The sequence below is a fragment of the Strongylocentrotus purpuratus genome, unplaced genomic scaffold, assembly GCF_000002235.5.
Source record: "Strongylocentrotus purpuratus isolate Spur 01 unplaced genomic scaffold, Spur_5.0 spur5_scaffold_15, whole genome shotgun sequence".
NCBI classification, from domain to species: domain Eukaryota; kingdom Metazoa; phylum Echinodermata; class Echinoidea; order Camarodonta; family Strongylocentrotidae; genus Strongylocentrotus; species Strongylocentrotus purpuratus.
Window position 1 is genome coordinate 32,460,698 of NW_022145600.1, and position 13,257 is coordinate 32,473,954.

General features: G+C 38.5%; 1 protein-coding gene across 1 annotated transcript in view; it reads right to left on the reverse strand.

Moving 5' to 3' along the window:
- Positions 1-990: 990 nt before the first annotated feature.
- Positions 991-13,257, reverse strand: part of LOC589728 (probable JmjC domain-containing histone demethylation protein 2C) — a 54,425-nt gene continuing 42,158 nt past the window's right edge. Inside the window, 11 exon segments of the mRNA XM_030986234.1 lie at positions 991-4,196; positions 4,762-4,938; positions 5,925-6,064; positions 6,604-6,735; positions 7,591-7,812; positions 8,314-8,485; positions 8,893-9,600; positions 10,020-10,129; positions 10,852-10,956; positions 11,656-11,805; positions 12,418-12,635. Of these exon segments, the coding sequence (XP_030842094.1) occupies positions 3,777-4,196; positions 4,762-4,938; positions 5,925-6,064; positions 6,604-6,735; positions 7,591-7,812; positions 8,314-8,485; positions 8,893-9,600; positions 10,020-10,129; positions 10,852-10,956; positions 11,656-11,805; positions 12,418-12,635 (2,554 nt within the window). The 3' untranslated portion in view covers positions 991-3,776.

Sequence of the window (13,257 nt, forward strand, 5' to 3'; positions counted from 1 at the left end):
CATACTGGAGCATATGTAATGAGGTGACAGCTAGTGATGCCAAGTTTGATGGAAATGACTCTTGGAGGATAACTTTCTTTCACATACCGGTATCTCTTTTACTTTTCATCTTTCCACTTCTACCACTCTCTGCCTACTATATTTCATTAACCAGAGACGTCACAGAGAAGTTCTAAAGAATCCTGAATTGACATTCAAATATTGAGAAATCTGAGGGAATTGGGCATAGTGAACGGTAAACAGTATTCAAAACTCTACTTTTAAGGAACTTTAATAATTACAATTTCAAGATATTTAAATTATGTATTTTCTGATGTTCATCCCTCCCCCCTGAAGTTCTCTTTATTTTTTCTTTTGAAAATCCTGATTTCAAGAAATGGCCCGAGGATTGGCATCTCTAATAAATGATCTTTTTTCATGTCTACCACCAACATATTCTCTTTTTTTCTCTCCTATAACCATCTTCCAACAGACACCACTTCTATCTTATACATCTTTTTCTCTAAGTTCTCTCTTCACTTAGTCAGAAATTCTCACTCTTTTTCTCTGGTCCTTTTTATCTTTGAATGTATGATCACGTCGCTCTTTAATTTCACCTCTCTTCTTTTCTTTTCTTCTCTCCTAAATAACCCTACCTCTCCAATTTTGTATGTCTTTTTCTTCCAAGTTCTCTTTTCACTTTATAAACATATGTTTTTTTTTTCTTTCTCTCTGGTCCTTCTTATCTTTGAATGTATGATCACGTCGCCCTTTAATTCACCTCACACTTCTTTTCTTCTCTCCTATAACCATCTTTCAACAGACGCTTCTCCTATCTTATACATATTTTTCTCCAAGTTCTCTCTTCACTAAATCAGATAGTTTCTCTCCGATCCTTCTAGTATTTGAATGTTAAGAGTACTAGGCAAAGCCGTGTTACATTAAAAAAAACAAGCATGCAAAGTTCCACTCCACTGGCAACAAAAATAAAACAATGAGACAAATCAAAAGTTATTTGTATGTTTTTGTATTATTTGTTTTAGTCAACTGTATAACAAGATTTTCTTCATTTTCTTCACTTTTTTTTAGCAAGCCAAGCCATGCACAAGTCAACTGATTTCATAAAATAAGAATGTCATATTCACAAGAATTTACAGATACACACGATTCCTTTTCGACTATAAATTCTATTTCCAACCGAAACGCATTTCATTGTCTTCTCGGTCAAATAAAAAGGTCATCAAAGTGATTTCAATTACAAACTCATAACGGAGATAGGGAGACAGAAATCCCCCTCTCCATACAAAAATATCACTATGACCCTAAGTATATACATTACCACACATAATTATTCCCCAACACAACAAACACGTCTACAAAGAGATCATTCTTTCTGCTGTTTCTTGTAAAAATCAATATCATATAAACATGTTTTATCAACAGAAGAAAATATCACAATCAAGGTGCATTTTTGTAATTGTGTATTAAAAAAGAAAATCACTCCAAGTTTCACAGCTTTTGAAGAAAAGAAAAATTCATGTCACGACGAGACAGGAATTAAACAAGATATAAAGACTACATAAAGGCTATATATCTATCTCTTACTTATTTACAGTGATCATATTGATTTGCCTTCGATGGCAAAACATTTGATTCTGTGATACATATATTGTTCTCTACATCACTGTATGAACTATTTTCTCACACCAAACTCATTTCTTTCATTGAAATGATACTTTTCCTAATCGAGCACAGACTTCAACTATACACCCATGATCTACATACATCTGGAAAGTTTTCAACCAAACGTTGCCTCCCTAACCTGAGGTGAAACAGGATACCCCTACGATATACTAACATAAATGGCAAAGGCAGTTTAATCAATCATCGCAAATAAAACATGTCCTATAAAAACTTATGAACACACACTGCTAAATGTTTTATGGACTAAATTAAATAGGATTTGTTTAATCCTGTTCTTAAATAGTTCATGGATCAAAAACAGCCCTTTTTTTAGTTCTATTTTATTTGTTACCTTGCCTTACCATTCACAAAAGCCCTTAAATAAATTGCCCAAACTTATCCTCAATATTCTACACATAAATTAACTTAGTTAGGCACATTTAGTTTTGGTCAATCTTTTTTCATAGGTTGGTACAAATCTCCTAGGTACAACAAACAAGGAGAAAAAACAAAATCATCGCTACAAAATTCATATGGAATGTTTGAAAGAATTAGAACAAAATCAACAATGCCGCATGCAATGCACAGGCATGATAGCTATACATACAACACGATGGACTGCCAACTATAGCAGCATTAAATACCTTCCTTACTTTTAATTATTATCACATCCTAAATCGTGACCATTAAAGGATCCATATTGCAAACCATAATGCATCTCACTTCTTTGCAAAATTCATTGGGGCATATGAAGTGATCATTTGCTGAATTTGCTGGTAAATTCATTCATTACGTTACAAAATGTTCATTCTACATCTGGAAATGTAAAAAAAAAAAAAAATGTTAAAAATATATAAAATGATGATAATAATAATAATAAAGAGCTTATACATCATGCATACTACAGTTCAGTCTTGACATGCTTTGGAAACTGTTGCGCTGCCTTGAATTAGGCAGCCGACAGCAGCCAGAGCTTTCATCAATTTCTTCATACATGATACCAGCATAAGGTAAAGTCCTAGAGATAATCTTATGTATTCTGCTAACTTTTCCTCTTGAAATAAACAAGTTGTCTATAAAAAAAGTGACTCCTTAAAACGTGGGGTTTGAAACTGATCATGTCTATCTCGACACCTAAATCTTTGACACTCTGCTGTTTAACCAAAGCGATGCAGCATTCAAAACCCTCAATCACGGCTCCTACCCTACGTACAAACAAACATCATATCCTCTTTACCGTACCAAACCAATATCACTCTCCTGTCTTCAATTCAACAGCTTTGTACAAGACATACCTTCATATCACATCATTTTCTGAATTGATGGGGAAAACATAAATATATTTTCATTCATCTAATAAATCATTGAAAGGTGACAAACAAATCATTTGAAATTCAATTCAATTCTTCAACCCTTCTCAGATTATCCAAAAACGTCCCTCTCTTTGTCAATCAATAGATGTCACTCAATAAAACTCTGATATAATCTTCCTTTCTTGCTCGATATCATGACTAGATTACGTTTGCTATAGAAGTAGAGCACCTTTACTCGTGGAGTGCTTGCTGAGGTATTTTGAAATGTACATGTACATCATCAAGTCGTCGTATATACGCTCTGCTTCAAATACATGTATATTGTGGAAGTAACAAATAAAAAGCAAACCTACTCGATCTCCTTTCCTCTACCCGACTATGCCACTCAATCTCTTCTTTCAATCATAAATGTATTTGGTTCTCAAATGATGGGTCACTCTTGGGAGTAGGTGACATTCAATGCCCTTGTTATGTCATGTCTATTGGCGTACTCATGACTTGGAAGAAATCAAATGAATGGACCATTTTCAGTAAATACACAGATTCTTCTTGTCACTTGGAGAAAATTTTACCCGACGACTCCATTTTGCGACTCTCTGAGTTTGTCCTTGGATAAATGGTTATGACAAGAACAAAAGATAGATTCCTATCTCTACTTGAATAGAATTGACTGGTTCTTTGGATGTATCTAGACTACGAACACAGTAGTGAATGTCATATTGAACAACACAACAAGAACATTTAGTTAACTTGACACCCAATCCTCTCGAGCTGGAAAGCCTGTTTTTCCTTGGCTAATTGTCACGAGCTGCTGCAGGTGTTGTTGCTTGCCACCGGTGGCGTCGATGCAGGAGAGGGCTTGGACTGAGGCGATAGAGCAACAAGTTGCTGGGAAACCTGCTGCTGCTGTGGCTGTGATGTTGCAGTCTGCGGCTGCTGAAGTTGCAGTTGTTGCTGAAGTTGCTGCTGCTGCTGCAGCGCTGCAATTGCTCTACTGGCTATATGGTCGTTCTGTTCTCCTGGTGGGTTCTTGGTCACCAGCAGTCCAATGGTGTCTTTGATGGCGTGGTAGATGATGTTCTTGACTTGGAGTTTGTCTTCGTGGTTGGAGTGGGTGGCACTGAGCTGGCGGAACTCCTGGGTCAACCAGAAACATTCACTGATGTGCTCCGGAGAGACAAAGTCCTCTGCTACCTTGATGGACGAGTGCACATTCCTCACCTGAAATACAGCCAAACCAAACACAATCATGTTACAACATTGCACTGCAGTCTTGAAATCATCCAAAGGTGGAACTTTTAAATACAAAATCAAATTTGGCTCATTTTCCTGAAGATGCATATAGAAAAGTTAGAGGAATTATCATTTAAAAATCATCAATCTTGAACAATGTACCACAACCATGCTTTGTAAGAACACACACTCCTGCAAAAGTTCACTGTTGTCAAATTCTGTGTGGAACTAACATACATTAATTTTCTTTGATGCCCAACTCTAAAGAAAGTGGTTACACCATTCTCTTTTGATATCTCACTGATTGATCAGGGTTTGCTGGTGTGATTACCCTCGGTTCACTCACATACACAAAAAGAAAACCGCAGGCAGATTCTCCCAGACAAGGGCATTGACAATTACTATCAATGCATATATTCAAAACCTGCAAAATTGCTTTGATCTTCCCAAACCACCCCTTGAGATTCTGCAAGACCATAACTCCCTCAATTTGGACCAACATAAACAAACCCCTTCCAGAAATCCTGCAGAGAATTTGGTTGAACTAACTTACCTGATGAGGAGCACCAGCAGGAATGAAGATGGCATCACCCCAGCACTGAGCGATGGCCCATCCCTGTACCCCATACTCCTTGTAGAGACGGTCTAACAGCTCGTTGTCCAGATACCAGCTCTGGTCATGGATGGGGTCATGATCAGGGGGCACGTCCTCACCCCTCTCCTGTGACAGCTGTATAGAGGAGATGAGCAATGGTAGGTAGGGGTTAGAAAGGGAAATCCTGCACTTGGGTCTCGATGAAATGGGATATCTATGATGGCCTACAGTGTACCAATGGTCATTGATATCTACATGTGACAAGTTCATCTAGGCCAACAGGGTTCCCATCGAAAAGTGAGAAAAAGCTGTTTCAGCAAGAAATCTGAGGAACATTGATTTGGACATTCTCCTGAGAGAAAAATGGTATTGAATGTATCTTGCCATATGCTGCAGGAAACACAATCCACAATATGGCGGGCTTGTTGCTTAATCACTATAATTTTGCCAGATGAATCATAGACATATTTCTCTAAAGTAATTGTTCAATTTTTATTACTGACATCACCATGATGTTTGTTAACGAAGCACCATTAGGGTTAACAATGGCATATGTAGGTATTCTGAGAGAGTTCATTGTACTCACGTTGAAAAAGAACTGTGGAATCTTGTTAGTTATCAAAGACATATCTCTGTTAAATCTGAGATGCACGGCCCTACGTGTTATCAGTGTCTATGATATGGTGTAATATTGAAGCTCTAAAAAAATTGTGCTTCAAAATGATCAAGAAGTGCCTCAAAAAAGTAAAAATCTTTGAGTGACCTGATTTACCATACTTGTTTCCCCAATAGACTGTAGTGTTATGAAAATGCAAACAGTTTTTACAATTTGTAATTCCAATCATAAATATCTTGATAATCAGACAGGCGATCGGCTTGTAAAAGTCACTGGGTTCCTGACTGACCTAAAGGTTTGTAATTATCATTGCAGCATGAGCTAAATCCAGGATTCTGTTTCAGAATCCGAGACAAAGTTACCAGATCCCTTTAAGTAGCCCTAAAAGGTACAATTCATTGCTAGAACAGTTCTGACATCACCACGATCATGGGAGTAATCCATTAGGATCTTGGAACAAGGGAATATGTAAGTAATTTCAACGAGGTTGGTGAAGTGCGCTGACCTTGATCAGGAACTGTCTCATCTTGTTGGTATCAGCAGCCCTGAAGAGATGCCAGATAGCTCCCGGTCTCTCCTCTTTCTCTCTGACTCTCTGCTTGGTCTGCTCATCCATGCACATGTGATCCACTGCATCAACGGCTTCTGAAAATTGAAAACCAAACAAATAAAACCGTGTTAAAATTAAATCAAATCAAAACAAGTCAATGAGATAGAACGTTCACCTGGAAATAGTGTGACAAGTCAGTGACAGAAAGCCCTGACAGTTATCCTGTGGTTGGTTATCATTTTGTAAGGCTTGTTTGGAGTTAAATGTTGGTGTCTTTGATAATCCTACATAGCACTGGTAGAACCAAAACTGAATTGATAATATCATCTTCACAGGATATCCTCATCTTTCAAATCAAATTTAACAAAGGGTCTTACTGTGACCACTGCTGTACAGCACTTTCACCTGTACAACATATAATACTACATCATAACTATAAACAGTGTTGCATATGATTTCCGTAACAAAAATTAGCAATGATTTCACCGTCCATTCATAAAAAGCAGTGAGTTTTCACCAGAGCATAACATTAGATCTCCTGAACAAAATAAAATTTCATTAGTTTAATATTTAGTGATATTAACTAATGTAAAGCAACATCTTAAAGAATGATTGGATGTGTGTTGCCACTCACCTTTTTCATATGAATCGCATGTTTCGTTGCCGTCTACGCTATGAGGCTTGCCTACATACACCATCACATTGACAGCATCAGAGATGTCGAGATGAAGGTTGGTGGTGCCACATGGAGCGTAGCGGGCCAGGCCTGTGATCCGACGGGAAACAAGATACATTGATTAGATGAATACCTTGATCCAACTTACATTACATGTAATGGTATCGTGATTTACAATTGACATATTGACAAAATACTTTTCGCGTTTGATGTCCATGTTGCAAAATCTCAAAAACAGATAAAGGCATGACCCATTACACAACAAATGACTGCCTTTGTCACACAGCCTTACTTTGTCATCAGGTAAATACCAAAATTCCACAGGTGCAGACCATCATTCCCTACTTCCTGGTAGGGGATGCTACATCCATTCTATATATAATACCCTCTAAGGACATGGCAATTTCTAGAGGCAAGCCTTCAAATGTTGCAAGTACATGTCAAAAGACTGTCAGCTCATTTCCCTTTCTTACTTCCCTTTAGTTGTAAAATTTCCCAATAGGAGAATGCGTGACTGATCTGGGAATAGGGGTCGTTGATCATGTCCGGTCCCATACATCATGGATCTTTTCACATGGTTGTCCAATCTACAGAGCACTCCACACATGGAACATACTACTAAATTGTAAGAGCTTGACACTAACTGGGGTTTGATACAACAAAGAGGATTTTAAAAACTTTCTACTCCAATTCTTTAAATGAAAACAGACCTGGAGCACACAGACCTGCAAAATTTCACTCTCGCCCCCTGGAAATGTTTCTAGTGCAGAGCCCTGCATTAGATCAGGGACCCGTCTTACAAAGAGTTGATATCAATCGCAACTATGTACATAAGAGATAGGAGACTGCAAACTTGCGATTGATTGGAGGGCTTGCGATTGATTTGGATCAATCGTAACTCTTGTAAGACGGGGCCCAGGTTTGTCTTCATCGACATCTACTCACCATAAGCATTGTACATCTTTGGTCCCAGGTCAGGTTTGACAAAGAAGTCTGGCAGTCTGGACGATAGATTGAATCTACCGTCCCTGCGTGTGTAGTCTGGTAAGGGCAGGTTGTTCATTAGATCTTGGAAGTGTTGAGGTAGGAGCTCGCTGAAGTCTTGGGCTGGAGGCCAGTCCTTTAGCTTCAGGATGATGGGTAAACCTTGCTTGGTCTCTAGACGATCTAATCACAAAATAAAAAGAGAAATCAAATCAATCAAATGTCTCATCAATGCCAATGTTTTCAGTGTCAAGACTATTTAAAAGGTTTTACAAAAGATTATACATTAATATCTGTTAAGTCATTGGGATTTGACACTTTTACAAATTACAACATGAGTAAAATTGCTGTATCACAATAAAATATTGAATTCAAAACCATTTTGAAGTCATTTATGGAATTAAATATCAAATAAATTCTCTATAAAAGAAATTTCAAGTAAACATGAATCCTGTCGTTAGGATGGTAAATCCAATGCATTCGCAAAAAGTAAAATCACACGGGGAGAAAATTCTGATTACACAATTAGCAACAAAATAAATGTGATGAATACATGCATTTGAGTCTGAATATGAAAAGAAAAAAATAAGAAATCTTAGCAAACATACACAAGTCTTCACATACTCGATTTCATAATTTTTTTTTTTTTAATGAAATATAGCAGCACGTTTTTGGTAAACTTACTTGAGATGTCCTCAAATCCATTCCAGAAGTCTCTCATAGGGGCACCAGTGATGACATCCCCTGATCGACAATCTACAAGGTCATTCTCAAGGTGACCAAAGTGTTTGTTGAAGAAGTTTGGATGCCAAAGATTATCATCAAGCTGCTTGTGAACGTTGCTCACCAAGATTGGCTGGGTGGGAAGAAAAATAATGAAAGGTTATACTTTAGGTGGAATTGTATTTATCTATTATCTATTTTTTATTTTCTTCTTCTTCTCTTAGACTTTCCTCCTAAGACAATCTAAAATCAAACTTTCCAACGATTGAGAGCCAGACATTAATCCACACATTTTACATGGAGATGATGCTCTACTGCAGATGAATATATAATGTTGAATTCCTCATCTCATTCAGTATTTATCAAGAATTAATGTTGTGGAGCAATATCACATTTAGTCAAGTTATCTTTTTTTAAACAGACCATTTGCAATCAAGAGGAAAGGTGCAAGATATTTTTTTCTTCATTTAAAAGGAATAAGGCTCGACTTAACCAATACAATAAATCCTTGTATAAATGATAGAAAAATCTTTAGCTTACCTCTCCTTTCCTCCACTGCTCCTGGAAGATACGCAGATTGCCCGCATGAGATGGATCATGTAGCCTTAGGAGCCTCCCATCACATAACCATGAATGAGGTACATCGGGATACATCACACTCGACTCCACCAACGTGTTCCTATTGGCTAGGTTCTTGACCTTCTTCTCCAGCCTGATGTTGCACGGTGACGTTGTCGTGTCGCTGACGGACGACGTGGACAGTCGAGGCGTCTTGGCTGCGTTTCGGTCCTTCCCGGGAGCCGAGATGTTCTGCTCCACGACCGTGGCGATGATGTCCTCGAACGTGCTGGTCATCGTTCGGGACGTCTTCTTGGAGATGCCATCGGCTTTAGGCAGGAAGGGTGTGAGAAGGTTTCCATCGTTTGGTGATGGTTTGACTAGCTTCCCGGCTGTCTTGGTGAGCAAGTCTCTCAGCGTCGAGCATGGCTCACCCTTCGCATCGACGTCGACTGAACACGCTTTGTCCGCTGATTTGGAGTTGAGGGTATCGGGTCTCTTGCCTTCGAAGTTACGCTTGCCGTCCTGAGACGTGGCAATGTCTGCTAGGAAGTCTAGGGGTGAAGCGGACACTGGAAGAGATGTCAACTTGGGCATACGATTCGTACGCGCATTTGCTATATGACCACTGAGGGCGGTAGACGATAGGAGGTCGTCCCTCTTCCACTCTCGTGAAACCTGGCTACTTGTCTGTACACAAAGAGACAACAAAGAGAACATAACATGACAAAGATCGCAGATATCCTTTTGATTGGGCATGTATCTACATGTTTAAAGGCCGTCTTTTTTGGCCAGAAGGGATTAGACCACCCAGCGAGGTTACTAAAAGGTGGCTATCTCATCAACTCAGCTCTCAATTCACATCAGAGAAAGAGAATCATGGGGGACCAACAGGCACCGATTGGGGAAGTTTTCTATATAGAGGGAGCATATAGCTACAAGTAGTACAGTGGCCTTTGAAACTAATGCAAAGTCTGTTCTTACAAGATTGATATATTTTGCAATATATAATGAAGTACATAGAGGGGCAACTACTAAATAATGTATGACAGATGGATAACAGGTCAGGTGAAGGTCAATGGGGGTGAAAGGTGAAAGGTTGGACTTACCGGTGACATGCCATTGACAGTAGGTTTGGTATCTCCAAGGCAAGGACAGGCAGATTGAATCCTCCACTTGGCGCATACCTGATGCATGAGATCTCCTACATCCCACAGAGCTGTAGAATTAGTACAAAAAAGATATTGAGGTTACTTCCTGTGACAACAATGAGCAATAAACAACTGACATACCTTCATACCTACAGAATCTTATATGCCTCCCTTCAACAGTTTAAGAAGTTAAATATATATTGCAAAGTTCTATCATTGCAGAGATACAAATTTAGATCTGATTACACATATCCACTTCTCGCACTGCAAAATCACATCAATACATGAGATGGTCCTCACTAGAACATTGTGACTGAACATGAGAATGCATTTTTAACATTCCCTCACAATTGGATTTTGTTTCTTTATAGCTCCCCCACCTTCTCCCCACCACATTTCCTCCCCTTGACAGAATACACAGACACAGACTGGGTTGAAGAAAGAAACGCACAGGTTGATGAACTTGATCTTTGATACATTTCAACCACTTAGATCCATTCTCAGGTTTGTTTTCATCATCTCCCTTCCCCCTTCCACCTCCTCCTCCTCCTCTCCCATTCCCTTCCTAACCTTTGACAGAATACACAGACACAAACTGGTTTGAAGAAAGAAACCCACAGGTTGATGATCTTGATTTTTGATACATCTCAACCTCTTGGATCCATTCTCAGGTTTGTTTCCATCATCTCCCTTCACCCTCTCAACTCCCCCTCCCATCCCCCTCTTCCATCCCTCTCCTTTCCTCCCCTAGACTGAATACATAGGCAAAGACGAGGCTAAAGAAACTCACCATTTCCAGGGATCATCTGTGTTAGCATGAGACTATCCGGTTGATGAACCTGATCTTTGATACACTTCAACCACTTGGAACCATTCTCAGGAGTGTTTTCATCATCTACACAGGAGAAAGACAGGAAATAAACTCAACAATGTTATTATCCATTCGTTACACTTTCTAAAAAGGTTATAGAAAGCAATTTTATAAGGATTGTGACAATCTGCTGAAATTTCTTTTGAGTTACTCATCTAATTATAATAATCCACAGCTTGGAATATTATCAATCCAAATTCTATCTAGAATGGTTTGAATAACCTTAACATAATTGCCCCTTTTCAACACCAAATGTTGACCATTTCCCTTAAAATATTCAAGATCCATCTCACATTTAAAGACAATTTGACAAATTTCACAAGAACAGTAAAACATTAAATGTGACCTATAAAGGGACTTCAAGATTGCTTAAAGAGACAAAACACAATACCAAAGCAAAATACACAGCAACAGGACGATAACAAAAACAAGTGTGACGTAAAATATTTCTAAAACATGGTATTTGGATAAAAGTTCAGAAACACTAACGAAAAAGAGGTAAACAAAAGACATGTAAAATCCTATGATCCTGAAAGTGGGGAAGTGGGGCAGAAGGCCATCTTTTTTTTCTACCAAGACACTCAAGAAGAATTAGGTTACATTACAAGAGAACATTCCCTGTACTTCATAAACCAGCAGCTCAATAAACAACTGACTGAAGACACTACCAGGAGCACTTCAACAAACGCAGTTCTAAGAGGACACTAAAAGGAAGGCACTTACTCTTCTCTTCGTCGCTCTTCGAGTGGTAGCAATCAAGGCACACCACAAAGCCACATTTAGAGCATGTCCAGTGGATATTGAAGAGAGTCGTATCGCACGTATCGCACATCTCTCTCACACCGATCACAGCTCGTTTCCATGCGATTTTGCCTGTAAAAAAGATAAAAAGATTTTAATTATATTATATTTTATTAAAAAAAACATTATTTAGAATAATTTAAATAGAGAATTTTCTTTTTTGGATACAAAGTTGCATAGAAAATATAATCTCTATTTGACAAAAAGAAGAAATAAAGGGAAATGCTAAAATGGAGTTATGATAAAATGGTCGCTGAACCTACACAGACAGACTTATAATGGCATAATCTTTGAATAATTAAATATGAAGACAAACCATATAGTTTGAATATACAAAAGCTGAAATCAGAATGGAATTACTTTTTTTTCAAATGTGATTTTATCAAAAGCTATCCTCTCCATCCACACTTACAAGCACTTCTTAAACAGTGAATTCATTTCCCCTGCATATGTTAATTAGTGAATTCAATTACCTGTTCATCATTTATTATTCATCAATCAAAATCGTTAATATAACAAATGATAAAAGAAAAGAATTTGAACCATAAAAGAGGTTGTGAAGGTAAATGAGAATATTCTTCAGCACTGTCATGCCTCATTAAAACTACAACAAACTTCATCACCCTGCCGAAAGTATACGGGGTGTAGCTGTAAACCTGGCTCAAAAACATCACAAGAACTGACCTGGGGTTGGACACCACGTCTTGGCCTGCTGCTCCTGCTGCACCAGCTGACAGAACTGCGGTCCGACCCTTGACAGGATGTAGAGACACGTCTCCAGATCCAGGTTGCTATCGGTGTCTGGAGGGTAGGGTAACCAGGGGCTCAGGTCCTCTGAGTCACACTGCTCGGGCTCAGAGAACCCCGCTATCGTCAGGTTCCCTTTGTTGCTGTATTTCAGTCTGAAGGGGAGGTGAGAAAGGCACAGGAAACTTGAGATTAAGCCGGGTGACTTGAACCATGAACCGGCAACGGCAGTAGAATGTTATCATCATTAATCATGCACTTGAAGGGCCTTTGCTTTCTGGCATCTAAATCTGTGTTCGGAGTGCAACTGCTCATACATTTTTCCTACAAATACATGACCCTTTTTTATAGGATGATAGGAGATACTTGTGAGAGAACACATATTGCCAATCTATTATCACAGAATTTACAAAAGTTCACTGCATACTACATTTAGGTGCAAGACAAAAGAAATACCACTGGACAGAGTGATTCAATAAATAGCATTACTAAGTACTAGCAAGAGCATGGTTGCCCTTGTAACCTGTTTCACAAAGCCTTTTTCAATGACAATTGACAAAAACCAGTGACAATTCTGCTGATAACCAATCAGATGCAAGGATTTCAAAAGCTTATAACAAAATCTGGTATTTGTCACTGATGACAAGTTTTGTGAAACGCCCCCTAGGAGAGCTCTATAACAGCTTAGAAATACATATTTCTTGGATCAAAAACATTTCATTTGTAAAACTAACATACCTGTCTCTTGTACTACCATATGTAGGACAGAGAAAAGGA